Source organism: Sciurus carolinensis, chromosome 10 (assembly GCF_902686445.1).
Source record: "Sciurus carolinensis chromosome 10, mSciCar1.2, whole genome shotgun sequence".
NCBI lineage: Eukaryota > Metazoa > Chordata > Mammalia > Rodentia > Sciuridae > Sciurus > Sciurus carolinensis.
The window spans coordinates 99,200,741-99,219,075 of record NC_062222.1 but is presented as its reverse complement, the minus strand read 5'-3'; the positions used below and the strand labels follow the sequence as shown (position 1 = coordinate 99,219,075).

At 44.9% G+C, this 18,335-nt stretch overlaps 1 protein-coding gene across 5 annotated transcripts in view; it reads right to left on the bottom strand.

The window, feature by feature from the left end:
* Lnx1 (ligand of numb-protein X 1) overlaps nt 1-18,335 on the bottom strand; it is a 163,765-nt gene that overhangs the window by 25,483 nt on the left and 119,947 nt on the right. For all 5 annotated transcript variants that reach the window (XM_047567419.1, XM_047567418.1, XM_047567416.1 and 2 more), the window contains 4 exons: nt 11,860-12,101; nt 11,220-11,372; nt 7,558-7,760; nt 4,542-4,913 (listed from right to left, as the gene is read on the bottom strand). In XM_047567419.1, coding sequence (XP_047423375.1) covers nt 4,542-4,913; nt 7,558-7,760; nt 11,220-11,372; nt 11,860-12,101 — 970 coding nt within the window. The remainder of the gene's footprint in view (nt 1-4,541; nt 4,914-7,557; nt 7,761-11,219; nt 11,373-11,859; nt 12,102-18,335) is intronic.

Below are 18,335 nucleotides of genomic sequence, written 5' to 3'. Positions count from 1 at the left end.
GGGAATTTCTCTGTGAGGCAAATGTGATTCATGGAGTAGACACAGGAGGGCTGCAGAGCCAAGGACTGGGTGGAAATCTGAGTCTCAACCTTTGAAGGGTATTTAGTTTAATCCCCCCAGCCTGGTGTGTGTTACAAGTATCACATAAATAAAACCCACTCTTTAGAAACAGCAAGAGATTGCTTAGCTGAGTTTTTCCAGCATTCTATTTTTTTTTCATGTCTTTTCCAACTGACTTTGCCCTAGTTTTTTTTTTTTTTTTTTTAAAGAAAAGTTTTTCCTGCTTATAAAGCACATTGGCTTTGTTTAGTAAGCAAAAGAATCTTTTAGGAATTCCCACTGTTAGGCAAGATTTTATTTCATAAATTAACTTTCTCAGGGAATTTTTTTTTACTCTTCTGTTATTAATCTACAGAAGTAAAATGCCATATGCAATCAAAATTTTTCCAAATAACATGAGTAAGAGTTTTTCTTTTGCTGATTGCGAAGTACAGTTGGCAATAGATCATCGGAATGTAAGTTCACTGATTGACCTGCAGAGGGTGCTAACAAAGGTGACATGAAAAAAAAAAAAAAAAAAAAAAAAAGACGAAACCCAAAAACAAACATTGATGATCTCCTAAAAGTTCTTGTTTTGAGAGAAAAAAAAAAAAAAAAAAAAAAGAAAGAAAGAAAATCATGCTAAGAATGGAGTTTCTTCATGGAAAAAATAAAACAGACTCTTTTTCATGCATAAATGTTTCTACATGGTCTATTTTCTGTTCTCACCTACTGGCTTATGCAGACTAGAGGCCACGCATTTCAGACTGACTTATGCTTAAGATCAGAGTCAAGAACATGTTCCAAGCACTGTGAGACCAGCAACTGCATCTGTCTGGTTCATCACTATAGAGCACATCTCTGGGTACATAGAAGCTTCTCAAACAGTAATGAATGAACAAATTTGAGGAGAGATTATATCTTAGGGACAAATAGCATGTAAAAGTAGATGCACTGCTTGTTCTTGTTCACTGGTAAATGGTTTAACAAGTCCTCGTGAGGTGGAATTAATGTGCAAAATATATCTTATATATATGTACATGTTTATAATTTGACTTCACTTTTTAATTCAACAAGATTTACAAACCACAAGTAAATGTTTATTTATTTATTATTTTTTTGTGCCAGGGATTGAACTCAGGGGCACTCAATCACTGAACCACATCCCCAGGTCATTTTTGAATTTTATTTAGAGACAGGGTCTCACTGAGTTGGTTAGTGCTCACTAATTTTGCTGAGGCTGGCTTTGAACTCATAATGCTCCTGCCTCAGCCTTCCAAGCTGCTGGGATTACAGGTGTGTGCCACCATGCCTGGCAGTAAATGCTTATTGAATGCCTGCTCTTTCCAGGCATTGTGCTAAGTGCTTGGGATACAATGCTCCACCATATTTTATCATCTTAGCCTGGCAGGTAATCATAAAACAGCTGGTAGATGGCGGATTCTGTGTGTGCATGGGTACACTATTTTAAGCAAGATTGTTAGGGAAGGCCTCTCTGAGAAGAGACTCGACTGAGGTATGGGAGTGAGTTAGATGGATATGAATCTTCTACAGAAGACTCTTCCAGGCAGAGGGACAGCAAGAACTTAAGCCCTGAGGTGGAAGACTTCTCAAAATGTGGGCAGAGTAGGAAGAAGGCAATGTAGCTGAAAAATGGTTAAGTAGGTGGAGAACACCAGAAATTCTCCCCTTTGCTTAAGAAATGAATTTGGAGAGAGAACTGAAGACCAGAGTATGTATGTCTCTGCCAGCCATGCCAAGGATTTGTAATTTTAACCTAATTATCTGGAGAAGGCCCGAAGGCTCAGGGCAGGAGAGTGGCGCAGCAGGGCTGACTTTGTAAAGCAGTCATTCTTCCATGGAGTGTGGAAGCAAGGAGGCAGCGGCCCAGACTGATGTGGATGGCAGCCTGGCTGATGGAGGCCATGGAGGTGGTGAGAAATGGACTGGGAGAGAAAGACGCTCAAGTACATGAAGACTCCTTTTTTCTGAGTGACTGGATAACTGGTGTCATTTCTAGAGACTGGGAAGGAGGAAGAGGCGAAGGTTTGGCCATGGTGGAGTATGGAGAAGCGAAGGGATCAGTTTCGGACATTACTTTTGAGATGCCTTTAGACATTCACTTTAGATACCAAGTAGGCTTGTAGATAAGTAAGGGTGGTGGTCACACAAGTAAGCTGGGGCCAGGCAATATGAATTCTGGAGTAAACCCAGAGAGGATATGCCTCTGGTAACTCTGCTTTTTCCTCTCTGCCTCCTCCACAGGTACGAGCTCAGGCCCTCTTTAGCAAGTGAACATCCATCCAGGAGGCTGAGCATCACCTTGGACCTGGGGCTCCCACCAAGAGCCACAGCTCAGGGCCCAGCACCAGGTGTGCTTCCTGCCCTCACACGCAGAGGGAGTAGGACAAGTCCCCATGCACCCTCTGCCTGCCCAGGTTTAAACTGACACAAATACAATGTACTGCTCAGTTCTCTTGGAAGAAGAGGGATAAGTACATGCACGACAGTGACCAGAGTTGCCAACCCCTGGAAGACGTCTACAAGTGGGTGCCAAGGTGGGAAGGAAAGATGTGTGCTCGATGGTCAAGTCCTGAGGCAGCGCTGGACCCTGCAGGGTTCAGTACCTGCTGCTGACTGTCTACCTCTCTAAGGACAGATCTTTCTGAAAGATCACATCACCTTCCTTCCTAGGACCATCGAGTGATAGTCCATGGCTTTGGGGATATTCTTGGCCTTAACATGGCTCATAATACTGTGACCTGCCACTTCTGCCTTGTGTATTGCTGCTGTTTTATACACACAGTATGCTCCAGGTATTAGCCATTTCCCTAATGGGATATGAGGGAAATGTTCTTTTGTGTTGTGTCTTATTGGGAAGACCTTCAGGTTTATCCACCTAGAGAACTCCTGCCTATTCCTGAAAGCCCCAAGATCTCCTCTGCCATGAAGAGTTCATCTCAGCAGAGATCTTTCTTCTGCACCAGCAGGATTTAATTTCTCTACTGCAGAACTCTCACACCATATGTCAGTCATTAAGGGAAAGTCCACCCCCGTTTGAGAGTGGGCTCCTTGGGGAGAGCAACACCTGTCTGTTCTCTGCACCTAACCCAGGGCCAGGTAAGCGGTGGAAATGTAATACATGTTTGATAGGTGAGGGGAATAATTGAGGTTAGAGCACAAGAGCTCAGAAAATATCTGTCCCTTTAAGAATAAAACTGTGAGTTCAGACAACATTATTGAGACACCCAACTGTCTGCAGGAACCCCCAGAAAATTATACTGAGTGAGAAAAACCAATCACAAAAGCTTATACGCTGTATGATTCTGTTTATGTAAAATTTTTAAAATTCAAAATTACAGAAATGGAGAACAGATGAGCAGTTGCCAAGGGTGAAGGAGGAGGCAGGGTAGGAGGGTAGTAGGTGTGGCTATAAAAGGGTCACTTTTTTTTTTTTTTTTTTTTTGGTATCAGGGATTGAACTCAGGGGCACTCAACCACTGAGACACATCCCCAGCCCTATTCTGAGTTTTATTTAGAGACAGGGTCTCACTGAATTGCTTAGCATCTTGCTTTTGCTGAGGCTGACTTTGAACTCATGATCCTCCTGCCTCAGCCTGCCGAGTCGCTGGGATTACAGGTGTGTACCACCATGCCTGGCTAAAAGAGTCACTTTTATAAGGATCTTTGTGGGGATGGAAATATTCTGCATCCTGATATGTCAACATTAGCACCCTTGTGATACTGCATGCCATTTTTGCAAGATGTTAACACTGGGGAAAAGAGAAATGTGTATAAGGGATTCCTCTGTGTTGCTTTTTACAACAATTCAGAATTATTGTGTTTTTTATTAATCCAAAATTATCTCAAAATAAAAAATTTATTTAAAAAAAAGAAGAGAAAGAAAATTCCATGATGACCCAGCCACAGTCCATAAGATGCACACTAGTGATGAATGAAATCACATCGATCAGATAAGTGCATTAAACCATGTTAGTCTATTGCAAACTCTTTTTGCCCAGAAGATGAAGAATTTGAACAGCTCTCTCATTAGGACACTACTTCTAAGTTCATAGTCAAGGCTCCCATGAGCTTTCTAGGTCACCTGGCCTTAGCTTCGCCAACCCATTGTACTCTGTCCATAAGGTCCCACAGCTTCTTGAGGGAGTTAATACCGTAGGCTGTCTTGGAGGTGTCCAGAGGTATCTGAATGACTCCTGGGTCTGCGTCTAGCTTTGGATACATGGTGACTGGACCTTGCTAACCTTCAGTGACCTTAACCTCGAGAGGTTGCAACGCACAGCCACCTGTGTTCCGCTGTAGCGGGAGCAACACATGGGAGTGTACAACCCGAGACACAGCAGTTGCTCGCATAAGGTTCTTACCTGGGTGGAAGCCTTGTCAACCCTGTCCCTTCCGTCTAGACTGCCTGAAAGGAAGGCCCCGTGGGCCCTGGTGATGAGAGCTCCTGCTCACGCTGGGGGCTTCTGACTGTGACCCACCTGAATCAGATGAGCCGCGCTTTCCGGGCTGCCATATCGGAGGTCGTGTCCATTGATGGCCAGCACGCGGTCGTTCTCCTCCAGCTGGCCGTCTCGGTCCGCCACGCCGCCATCCAGCACGTTAAAGATGAACACCCCAGGTTCGTCCACCTTGCGCACCAGTTTTATTCCCAGCTGCTCCTCGGGGCTACTTTTGTTGAGAATCACGTGGAAACTGTCATCCCGAGGTCCATAGGTATCCAACACGTGTCCGTTGCTCCTGCTCCGGAACTTCTGCTCCCGCAGCACGGTGAGCCGCAGCGCCCGGCATGGCTGTCGCAGGAGACGCAGGGCGTAGTTGTGGGGGACGTTGCTGATGTCCATTCCGTTGACCTGGTAGAGTGGAGCATCTGCAGTCAACAACCCCTGCCATGAACCTGACTAAGAGGCCCAGGCTCGCCTGTGCAGGACCCTGCGTGAGATCCCCAGCCCCGCTCAAAGTAAAGAAGTAAAATGCCCAGGTCCTCAGAAGACCCGGGTGCTGTTCCCCTCGAGACTTCCCAGCTCTCTCCCCTTATCCTGTGTCCAAACATCCCCGTCCTCCTCTGTGACTGGACACCCTCTGTCTGCAAACTTGTCATCACACAGGCTGCACATTTATTTACAGAATCCCAACCTTCATTTCTGTTTTCTGCCAACTTTTCTAGCTGGTAGGAGGGGAGGAAGGAAGAAAAAGTAGGAAATGACAAAAGAAGAAAGGAATCTTTCCATCCAGCTCAGTCAAATGATTACGTAACCAAACTCTTGTTCTTTTTTGTGGTACTGGGGACAGAACCCAGGGCCTCATGCATGCTAAGGACGCTACTGCTGAACTCCACCCATAGCTCCAAACAATTACATTAATGGTCATTCAAACCAAGTTGAGTTCACATTTTCTTTTCAAAATTCTTCAATTGGATTGTTCTCCCTGGGACCCAGGATGCCCACACAGGAACTCCTTTTCCCATCACTGTGTGTGTGTGTGTGTGTGTGTGTGTGTGTGTGAGTGTAGGGGGGCTATATAAGCCTGAATGTGTGTGCATACGTATGGTTGCAAGTGACAAAATATGTGTGAAAGAAAGAATGTGCACATGTGCACGAGGGTCTGTGTGTGTGTGTGTGTGTGAGACAGAGCGTTGTGTGTCTAAGTGGTGTGCATGAGTGTGCTTCCAAGTGCATGAGTGTGGTAATGAGAGTGATAACGTGTGTGTGAGTGTATGTGAAGGTATTAAGGTGGTCATCTTGCCTGTGTTCCTCACCCCCCAAAAAAGGTTGGCGGGGGGGTCCCCATGTAATTTCAAACACACCAATGTGAAAGGAAGTTTTTGGGCTCTCTTACTACAGGCTAGATCACCTCACTTGCTACTTAAGTGTCGTTAAGCATGGCCCTTTCGTTTGTGTCTCTCCTGCTGTTGGTGCTGCAGCAGGCTTTCTGGTTTTAATTACTCCAGCTACGCAGGCCCCTCCTGGGGGCTGCAGCCCCTAGCCTGAAGTACCGCTCTGGAAGGAAACAATTCACAGCAGCCCTGCACTCGGATCTTGGCAGGGGGTGGGGGCCCACGAAGGAGCAAAGACCTTCTTGAATTTTAGAGTTTGGTAAGATTTCTTGTACTTGCAGCCAATTATTAGAGGCGCCTGGGAAGAAGCTTCAAAAGGACCTTCCTGAGGGACAGTCACCAGTTCTCTGCTGTGTCTCCAGAGAGGAGCAGGAGCTCCCCATGCAAACACAGGCCACCGCCTTTGTCCAAGCACAGGTAAGCAGAGTATGGGGCCTGCTTCCCCCATTACACCCAGGCCGAGAGGTCAAGGTTCCCTGAGAAGAGTGCTGGCAGCCCTATTGCCTGCAAGTGCCAGCTGAAGACCACAAGAATCAAAACGCTTTATTATGCAACCCTCCCGGGCAGCATAGTTTCCACCAGAATGGGGAGGCAGCCGCACAGAGCGTCACAGATTGCACTGCGGGCCGCCCCCTGAGGTTGTGTCCCACCTCAGAGGCCACTGGGAATGTCAGCATTTCTGCAATAACTGCTTTAAATTATTCCTCCTCTTATTCCAATTAGTTTGCCAAACAAACAGCTCACGATGTGATAGGAGCTTGTCCCTTAGCAACCTGGAAGGGGTGGGATGACACTGTTATCTGAGTATCGGGAAATATACGAGCAGGGAGGGATTTCTTGTCACTTCTGGCACATGTTTGACTTCTGTCTGATAAACAACTCTTACTTCATCCTTTCTCTTCTTCTGAATATTCCTCCTTGAAATCCTTCTCCGCACCCAAGCCTTGGTGGACAGTATGCCTAAGACAACTTACTCCTCCATCTGTCTTCCCTGCAATGTCTCAGTTGGTAGAAGTCGCTGAGGGATTGCTTTTATTTTCATGGAGAACCATTAAACCATAGAAAATTTACTTTAGAAGAATATCTGAATGTGATTAGATAAAACACAAAATGTTCCATTAATCTGCTCTAAAAACAATTTAAGAAAATAAATGTTCCAGTTTTATATTATTTAAATGCAGGAGGAGAAGGAAGGGGAAGAAGAAAAAACAAACACACAAACAAACAAACAAAAAAACGGTAGGAGGGAAAAGGAAGAGGGGAGAGAAAGTGATAGAGACAATATAGTATAGAAACAGAAATATTTATAAACCGGAAGGGGGAAGAGAGTGAGAGTGAAAGACTTTCTCAATTATTAAATCTCACATGAAGTTATTACAAAAAACTATGGAAAATGAATGTCCACATTTATTCTACTATTTTCCCCTCATCCATTCGTTCATCCATCCATCCACCCACCTACCCATCCACCCATCCATCCACCCACCCGTCCATCTGTCTGTCCATCCATCCATCAACCCACCTGTACATTTATTCATCCATCTACCCATCCATCCATTCGTTCATCCATCCATCCACCCACCCACCCGTCCATCCATCATCTTCTCTGAAGGGTTTTTATAGTAAGGACCTTATCACAGCCCCACAGCCACAGTCTCTACCTTGAGGATGATGTCTCCTGGCAACAGCCGGCCATCTCTAGCGATCACTCCATCACGATAAATGTGTTGGATAATGATATGGACCAGTGGGGTTTCACTGCCTCCCACAAGCCTGATGGAGAGGCTTTCGTTGGGATCCACTCGATTGATCTTGATGCTGGTAATTTCACCATCTGGAATCAGGTGATACAGCCTTGGAAAGACTGAAATGGGCAAAGATAGTATTTATTTAAGACACCTTCCCACTGGGCATTTCCAACCCCTCTTCTTGCCAAACTAAACTGATCATTGTTTCTCTCGTGCGTGTTTTCCACTTTTGCAGCCTTGGTGCCAGGGTGAGTTTCTCTGCTGGAATGCTTTTCATCCTGGACCCAAACCCAATTTTCCTTCAAGGCTACATGAAATGATCCCTTCCAATTACATTCTACCCTGATCCCGCTATCCCTTGCTTTCTCTAAACATACCAATGCCATATTTCTTATGGCATTCAACCTTTTATTATTGTTATTCATGCCCATTTCTTATATCCCCCACTTGACACTAAAATCCTTGAGGGCCTGATTTCTGGCTTCTCCATGGTTCTGTGGAAAGATCTCTGCAGGCAAGAGTCTTTTGCTGATATTTACAGGGTGAACAGCAATGGATAAGTGAATGAATGAACGTCTTTACGGAATGGACTGCAGTTTATCTAAAATGGATTGCAGTTTCTGTACTTGCTAATTCAGGGACAAAAATAAAATAAACCTGCTCTTCTGCCTTCTTCCATCATTTTAAGGATTCTTTCCCCTGAAGACCCTGCTTTTTAGGGTTGGGGAATCCGCAGTCCTCTCTGTCAGATGCCACTGTCAATAGTGAAAGTCTTAAGACCGATTCATATGTAAGAAGAGTCCAAGGCTTAGCAAGTGGCTTCTGGAGGTTCATCTCTGAGCTGCCTCAATGGAGTCAGAGCTAACACAAGATTCAAAGATTATGTAGGCTGGTGTTTCCAAACTTATTTTTTTAGCTGAAGCATCTGCTCATCCCATGAAAACTTTCATAGTTCCCTCTCACCTCCCATCTCCCATCCTGTTGTGACCAGGTAGAGAGAAATAGCTGTGATGGTGGCTGTGTAGTTTTTTCTGCTCCTTAACTTTTTCAAGTGCAGAAAGGGGAAGGAACCCACTAGTTGGAGGCTGCAAAGTCAGGCGATCCTCAGAGCCAGGGCCCAACCCAGGGTTCCTGATGACTGCTGATTGCCTCCCTCGGGCTTCCAGCTATTCACAGCCAGGCAAGAGGCCACAGGGACTTGTCCTATAGATTGATAACCAAGCAGTTCACAGTGGGGCACAGTTTTCCATTTCAGTTTGAATTGAAGTATGAGAAGGAGAAACAAGTAAGTATTAGGACCCAGCCACCTGGTCAGGTGGGCAGAGTGACTCCCCTGAGTAGCCTGAGCCTGAAGTTAGGATGCAGAAGGATGAGAAGCTTCTGTCTCCTGCAGCTGCTCACAGCTGCCCTTACCCTGAGACCCTCCTTTAATATTGCCATCTGGAAAGATGGAACATTGTGGACCTGGTTCTAGATAATTCATTCTTTGTGACTATTTTTGAAATCTATGACTTCAGTCCATTTTTTTCTAATGAACTTGACTCAGGAACCATATAGAAAAAAGAAATCACAGTTATTTACAAGTATTACAGAGCATGGTTAACAAGGTAATTTAGTGGCCAGAGCAAGCCTGAGACATTGTAAATGTGTGCCCTTAAACTCCGCTCAGATTTAATTTAATGGAAGTGACTGGCTTTGCTATAAAGCAGCCAGTGGCTGTCTTAATCTGTCAGTTCTGGTGCTAACATTACTTGGGTGATTGAATTCAATCAATGTTTCAGTTACTCTGATTCCATTAGGTAGTCTACACCACAGCATCTGTCAGAACATGTCTAGGAACAAGGGAATGGAGAGTTTTCTTAAAAAATTATTTTGAGCAAAGAAAGATTTGGAAATAATCATCAAAGCTGCTGATCCTCCCTCCCACATCCCCCTCCCTTGATACCTCATTCCCAACAGAGTTACAAAAACCATACTCCCAAACTTAAACTGCTCAAAGATGTCTGCTTTCATAGTCTGAAAGGACAGGCCCAGTCACACTTATAAATGATGTTAATTAGAGCCACACCAACAAGGCTCTAGTGACTACAATGCACTAAAGTCATTTCTGAACTGTCAAAATTGCATCAGTCTGGAAAGAAAAGAATTTGTTCAAAATTGCATGCTAACTGGAGGATTAAAGCACTTGACAATTATTATTGTTTACAATGAGTTCACTGTATGGTGGCACCGAGCTTAGCAATTAGAATGGGTATTTTTAGTTCTTGTAATAGTAGCAGTATGGTGAGGGAAAGAGGTAAAGTACTTACAGGACTGTAATAGGCTCAGAGTAGTTACAGGGCGCACAAGCGTACACACACACACACACACACACACACACACACACACACAGAGAAACAGAGAGTGAGACAGAGAGAGACACAGAGAGAACACACACAGAGAGGTGATCCTAAGTAGCAAAGAGTGGGTTTAAGACACTTCCTCAAGAATTTTCTGAGGACATAGTAAATAAAGTGGTTTGGGCTCAACCTCTCAACCCCCAGGAGTGAAGGGCAGGATAAGCTGGTGGTTAACAGAGTAGTTCCTGGAGCCAGAGGGCCTGAGTTAAAATCCTAGTTCTGCCATTTCATTTTTCATCTGGGTGACTCTGGGTTAGTTGCTTAATCTCTCTGGGGCTCAGTTTCCTCATCTGTAAAATGGGAATGATAATCCTCATCTCTTAGCATTGTTGTGACATTTAAATGGCTTAGGACACTACCTGGAACATGGAGCTCAGCTTTTATTTAAAAAACTATTACTATTACTATGCTAAGCTTGTAAAATGAAATGAGAAAAATTAGTAAGACATTATTTCTTCAACTCCATTTATACTGGCAAAACCACATAGGATCTAATATCTAATAACTTTCTTGGGTTTTCTTTTCTTTTCTTTTTTTACTGGGGATCGAACCCACAGCCTTGTGCTTGCAAGGCAAGCACTCTACCAACTGAGCTATCTCTCCAGCCCCTCTAAAACTTTCTGTGCATGGATTCTAGCACCATATTCAAAGTTCAGCAAGATGATATGGAACAAGCTAAGTAAACTCTCTGTGCCTCAGTTGCCTTCATCTCTAAACCAGGGATAAATAGTAACTTCCTCATGGTGTGGAGGACTGAGGAAATGCATGCAAAACACTCAGAACAGCACCTTGTACATAGTTGTAATGAGAACAAATAAATATATCATTTGCTGTTACTGTGTGGCAGCACTATTTCAAATGATTTCCATTTATTAACTATACTTATCATTCTTTCGATGCATTCAGCTAGCTCCTTTTTTAAAAAAAGAATTTAACCTTTATTTTGTTCATTTGTTTTTATGTGGTGCTGAGATCAGAACCCAGTGTCTCACCTGTGCTAGGCAAGTGCTCTACCACTGAGCCACAACGCCAGCCCTCAGCTGGCTCCTAAAGGAAAGGGATCTGACACCCTTTCCCTCATCTGTAAAAAAGGAGAGCATTCGTTTCTGACTTTAGTTACAAGAGAAGGACATGGACGCCCAGCCCATGTCCAGCCTTCTGGGGGTCTTCACTTACCTTCAGGGGCATTGGGATTTTCAGGATGTTCCCTGCCCTGGTCTGCTTGGTTGGCAACTGCACTCCCACTCTTTGTCCTTCGAAGAACGCTCAAAGCTCGATTAATTTTTTTAAAAGATCTACTTCGAATAGTGGACCGCTCAAAGGGCCGAGCTGAGGAAAAGTGAGATGCGAGGAACTGTAGTTAATAGAAATCTTCTTCCCTGTACACATCTGATAAGATCCATTACAACCTAACCAGCGATTACCCCTAGGTAGAATTTGTTTACCTCTACTTTCTAAATTTTCTACAGTGAAATATATGTAGCTTGTTTTAAAATCAGCTCTCCCCCGAGGGATAAACTGAATGTAACAGCACTTTTCTGGAGCAGGCAGGGAAGGCCCTGGCACGGTGGGAGTGATAAATCATCTAGTCTCCCTTCACCCCCTTTCACCAAGTCAGAGTACACAGTTTTAATGACCTGAGATGCTCATGGTTTCATTTCACTTTGGAGAATTGGACATTGAGTGGCTGCCAAAACTACCAGAACCATTTCCCTTAAAAAAACATTTCCAGAACTTTCCACCGTGAGTATTCCGCAGAGGGCAATCCCAAGGCAGGCCAAGAGCCCATTCCCCGACACCCACCCATTTGACTCACCCCTAGTTCGGTTGCTCCGGCCAGAGTCAGAGGGACTGTTTGCTGGCTGGCTGTCCTCGGCCGTCGACACGTAGGCAGGGTTGTCTAGGCCAGGCTCGTCCAGCATTAAGGAGATGGTGGCAGCTGCAGAGTCCTCTGGGGAGAGCGCCGTTGCTGTGAGGCTGGCGCAGCCGTCCGGGTAGCCATCTTGCGAGCGCCTCTTCCTGTCTTTGGTCAGACCATAGTGGGAGGCACCTTTACAGCTGAGACAAGACCAGCAGGGAGGTCAGAAAGGCGTCCGCTCTGCGCCATTGTTCAGTCGGGCCTCTTCAAACACACATGCCTGCCCTATGTCCCCTTCCCTTTTCACATGTAGGTACTCGATATACAACATTGCCACCAAATGGATTAATGACCCGAGAAAACAGAAGATGCTTATTGCATTCTCCTGATGTAGCCTCCACACTGGTTGCTGGAATGCAAATCTGTGAAAGTTGTGATGTCTACATGACTAGCCTTTGAGGATGGTGATCTTTAGCTGTTTGGACTTGGTAAGTCCTTCTTACTGGTATTTATTTTGACCATGAAGGCTCTTAGTCATACTCTCACTCCTTTCTTTTGGGTTTTGCTCCCACAGTATTGAACACACATACAAAGCTCCTCCCAGAATCCATATTTAACTGCCCATGGAAACAAAAGCACCATTGCCACAAAGCCACAGGAGTTTACTCAGCATCACTATTCTCTAGGGACAGGCTTGGTGGCTTCCATCTCTGCCTCTGGGTTGGTCTCCAAGGACCTCCCTTATTGCTCAGAGAGGCCAGGACCAGGGGATGTTATGAACTGGAAAATGTCATTCATGGTCACATCTTCTAACATTGGGAGAATAAAACAGCTTTTTATTTTTATTTTTTTTTTTTTTAACAAAAACATATTTGTTTCTGTTCATTCACCATCCATACATGTGAAAAAAACAAACTAACTTCGTAAGACCAGTCATTGATGTAATAGGGAGAAGTAGAAAAAGAGGATACTAAAGCTGGGGAGGTCAAGCTTTGAACTGATCTAGGCTCATATTTTGCCATGACTGCATTTCTGTTGTCACTGGCAAAGTCATTTCAGCTGACAGGAAAGGCTTTCATCAGGAAATGATGGTGCTTTAACTATCTCATTGCACTGTGGTGAGGGTAGACAGCTCCCATAGTTGTAAAAACAGAAATCATACCTGTGAACTCCTTTAAGATGTGGCCTCTTCCATGTATTAGACATGCTAATTAGAAGTCATTCTGATCAATTCATCATACAAAACCCTATATGATTATTTAAAATAGACCCTTGTGATCCTATAGGAAATGATGCTTCACATTCTTGAAAAGGAATAGAATCAAATGTTGGCCTATAGTTGCTCTGCATGCATGATGTACCCTATCCTTAGAACCACAGAACTGGCAGGATGGAAGGTCCTATTGTCTGGATCAGAATCCTTGCCCTGAAATTTTCTAAACTGAAGGGATGTGGGAAATTTCTTTTAACCTGGTTAAACTTTCTAATCTACACTTACTTCTTGGTATAAGGTTTGGTTGATACTGTTTGGTCAAGAATTTAGTACCTTGCTAGGTACACAGTAAATGTGAATTGTAGTCCTTTCCATTATCCAGCTATTTTAAGATGCTCATTTTTTTTTTCATATTGTAACAAGTGTGATTGATGAGGGTGAAGTGTTTGTTGCCAAGCAGCAGTCAGGACATGGATGTCACTGATTGAGCGTGGCCCACACAATCACTGTCTTGTCATTGGCATTGTGTTTGCTTCACTCTTGGCACTACACCCCTGAGATTAACTGCCACTTAAATGTCTTAGAAAAGCTACATTTTGAATCAGCATTGAAATGAAAAGCTACTGTACGTATAGAAAGTCTCAGAAACAGAGCAAAGGGGTATACATTTGATATTGGTGAAGCAAATATTCATCCTCAGCAAGTCTGTAATTCCCTATTTTCTTGCCAAGGAATAAGCAAATGCTTTATTTGCTTAGAAAGACACCTCCAAGGAGATGAAGAGTGCTGTTACATTTCATTACTGGGATCATCAAAAAGGATCGCCTATGTCATATCAAGCAACACAATGCAGGCAGCGGAAGTTGCCAAATCTGCCTAAATGGATTTCAGAACACAAGAGTCTGTTGTGAACAATCCTGTCACCATGGGAACAAACATCTTTAAAGATGTTTCAAGACCATTGAAACAGTGGAACATTTTAAAATTTCTTTTTCTTCTAAGACTTTCAATATGATGTTTCTTAGAATCAGAAGCATCTTAGCAGTGATGAAATGTGATTTTAATCTTAATAGAAAAGGACTAGGATTATACAACCCCGTACCCTCATCTTCTAGAAGAGAAAGGCTGGTCCAAAGCCAGCTCATACCACTCATGCCGCCCACCTGGGAAGAGTTCAAGCTCCCTGCTTGAGTCGTGAGATTTTATCATACTGACCAGCTACTTTGGCTTGAAAATATTCTGCTTAAAAATAGCAAAGTAGTTGATATGGGAAATTCAAAAACTGGAGGAAACATTGTGTGATGGAAAAAATAGAAGCCAGTGTGCATTTGAGCAGCTCCCAAGTCATAAATACATGAGTGGAACACTTCTATGCAGGCCAGCAATATTTGGTCAGCAAGGCACGGGAAGGAAGTTCCTAGACTGCTTAGCGGATCTGGAAACAGCCTTTCTTTTTGGGGGGCAACAGTTGCCTTTGACCATGTGCCCTGCCAGAGCAGGAAATTAATTTTCCAATTGGATGAAAGGCTGGCAAAGGCACAAGCATGCTTTTCTTGGGGAGGGACATGGCATATTCCAGGGAAAGAAAGTGGCATCTTATTCTTCTGCCTGATCACTGAAGAGGGGTGAGGCATTTTTTAAAAGTTCTGAATCCTCAAGAATTATGCCATTAAAACACCACTGCTGTTTCAAATACCTGGGGTTCCAGGAAAGGAAAACTTCATACAATTGGCAAGAAGCTTCCCTTTGGCCCTGTGTCATAGCTGTCTTTACAAAGGCTGGGGAGGATGCAGAATTTAGAGTGAAACAGACTCATATGCTTTGTGTAAAAAAAAAAAAAAAAAAAACTTGTTTAAGCAACTCATCCTTGTGTATTGTTAGCTTGCTCCAGACTCTTGGCTAAGCCGGAATCTGAGGCACAGAGTGATGGATGGAGGGAGCAGCTTTGTACTTACTAATTATCTCTTTCGTAGTGACTAATATTGGGGCTTCTTGATTTACAGGCACAAAAGAGGGAAGAAGAGGGGAAGAGCTGATTATCATTGGCCAGTTCAGGAACATACTGTGAGCCCTGGGTTGTGTTCAAAGCAAGCAGGATTTATGCTCTCTTTCAGTTATCCTGAGCGCTAAGTACTCTCAGGTGGTGATGGCTCTGAACTTGAAGGATGAACACAAGGAACACAGAAAACCACTTTCCAACCAAACCACAAACTTTGGCTGTTTGAACATCCATTAAAACAAGCAATTCTATGGAGTGTTGGGGGGCAGCGAGCTCCTTTATCAAAGCAAGCAGAGGCAGATCAGGAAAATGCTAACCCTGGGTAGAGTGAGATTTTTGTCTCTTTGGGGGGAAGAAAATTCTACAAAATTCCTTGGTCTGTGAATTCACTGTTAAAGAAAGTTAGACGTGAAGCAGGACAGACCCCAGACACAATTCACAGATGTCCTGAAGGACGTCCTCTACAGAGTTGGGTCAACAGCGCAGCAGCAGTTGGTTTGCAGGGAATGGCGAACTGCTGATGGTGAACTTATCCGCATGTGACAGAGGAGCAAGAGTTGTCCACAAGAAAGTGACCCTCAATACCTTCATCATCATTGTCAGGGCAACTACCCAACCTCCCCTCCGTCTAACTTCTACACTCTCTCTCGGTTCACTTCGGTACCAGATAAACCACTAGTGTGCTCCTCTCTTGGAGTTCATTAATCACCCACTCTGATCTTCCTTTAAACCTGAGCTTGCAAACTCATGTGCTTTGAGAACAGGAGGGAGGAGGGGCGGGGCGGGGACCATGGTGGGCGGTGCTGTCGGGAGTTGGACCCAGTGGCTACCATAGAGCTTTGCTGATTATAGCCTTACAAAGGCCAGTCCAGTGCTGCTGGAGCAAGCAATTTGGATACGAAAAAACATTTTTTTTTTAATGTGAAATCTCTTGATTTTTAAATGTTGGCCACAAATTCAAGAATTTTAAAAATACTGCGTGGTTCAAACAAAACATATATAGGAGAGATCTATCTCCAAGAGATGGTGCATTCTAATCTCTGGTAATAAGAAAAAATGGCCATGTGGTTAGCAATGCTGCCCTCCTCCTCCTCTGCCCCCAGTCTCTTTCCCTCCCACCTGTGTGAGGTATGTGGGTGAGGTGTGTGTGTGTGAGGTGTGTGTGTGAGGTGTGTGTGTGAGGTGTGTGTGTGAGGTGTGTGTGTGGTGTGGGTGAGGTGTGTGTGTGTGTGTGAGGTGTGCGGGTGTATGAGGTGTGTGTGTGAGGTGTGTGTGTGTGAGGTGTGTGGGTGAGATGTGTGCATGAGATGTGTGTGTGAGGTGTGTGAGGTATGTGTGAAGTGTGTGTGTGAGGTGTGTGTGTGTGTGAGGTGTGTGTGTGAGGTATGTGTGTGTGTGAGGTGTGTGGGTAGGATGTGTGTGTGAGGTGTGTGTGGAGTGTGTGTGTGAGGTGTGTGTGTGTGTGTGAGGTGTGTGTGAGGTGTGTGAGGTGTGTGAGGTGTGTGTGTGTGAGGTGTGTGTGTGAGGTGTGTGTGAGGTGTGTGTGTGAGGTGTGTGTGTGTGAGGTGTGTGTGTGAGGTGTGTGTGTGTGTGTGTGAGGTGTGTGTGTGAGGTGTGTGTGTGAGGTGTGTGAGGTGTGTGAGGTGTGTGTGTGGGGGGGTGAGATGTTGTAGAGGTGAGATGTCCCCTGAGGACAGCATCCCTTTCATTACCTGCCCCACCCTATTTCCAATCCAGTTTGGAGAATTTGGAGATCGAAGTTTCACTCACAAGAGGACTAACAGCTTGCCGGAAGCTAGTTTTTAACTGAAAAGGGAGAGATTCACCCCTTATGGAGGTACACTGTCTTTCCTTTTGGCAGTGGAACCAGGATTAGGACACCGGAGAGAAGCCAGTTTCCCTGTACAGAGCCGAGTGCGAGGCTTTTGCTGCTCCACGGAACAGGACGAGTGATTCTGAAATGCTGCTCCAAGTGGGGTCCCCTCTACCCGGAAGGGAAATGGTGTCACAGGAGGGAGATGGTGGCTGGGAGAGAGCAGCGGCTCTCCTTTGTGTTCTTGGGAAGGCAACAGCGAAATAGGCTGTGGAAGGCTCAGGAACTCAGGGTGCTAGGGCCCAGAGTCTTTGTCAGGGTGCTGGTGACCCCAGAGACTGAGATGGGCCTCAGTGTGCTCAGCCCTCAATTCCTTCTCTGGGCCACTGCCTTCACCCTAGTCCTCTTGCATCACACCTTCTCCTGACCCCGTTTCCTGTCCCAAGTCTACGTCCCTCATTGCCCACCATCGAGTGCACTGTAACCACACCAACACCATTTCTTTTGCTCATGGACTTCCCATGGAAATGTTTCCCACTGCTGTTGGGTTTGGGTCCCACCTCATGCTGACATGTGGGCCTTTCCTGATCCATCGAGTTGTTCTACAGAGTCTGTCAACCCAGAAGGAGGTTGGCAAGAGGAAGTGAGCATCGTCCATCTCCCATCTTGGAGTATGCGCTGTGCTTTACGAATGTGGCCTTGATTAACCCTCCCACCTATCCTGAGGCATTGGTTGTACCACCTCTCTCCACAGATGAGGATATGGAAGACAGAGGGAGAAGAGCCTGGTCCAAGGCCACAGCAAGCAGCTGGGATCTGAATCCAGACTGCGGGTTCCGAGTTTTCTCCCCCAGCCTCTGGCCCAGAGCTTCCCCAGGACTCCAGATTATTTATCAAAGCACCCACTGCACATCTGCACCTTGACATCTAAAAGGGATCTTCAAATAACACACACACCCTGACCCTCCCTGCCACACCTGCTCTTCCCACATCATCCTTATTTTATTAAATAGCACCTTATATCCTTCCATTGTTCAGGTCCCAAATCTTAGGCTTGTCCTTGATTCCTTCTCTCTCTTGACACCCAAATACAATCCAGCAAGAGATATTCAGAACTTGCTAAGTTGCTGAGGCTGGCTTTGAACTCATGATCCTCCTACCTCAGCCTCCCGAGGTGCTTGGATTACAGGTGTGCGTCACCACTCCTGGCTCTATCTATAATTTGTGAGTGAAAGAATGACTTTCCCTAATACGAGAATTAACTCTGGCTCCTAGACTGTAGAGAGAATCACATGTTGCACAATCCTGATCCAAAATGCTGAAAAATCTGAAGCATTGTCAGCAATGTCCCAAGTGAAACATTTCAAATCTGAAACGTGATGGCTTCCAGTCAAAAGTGCATGAACTAA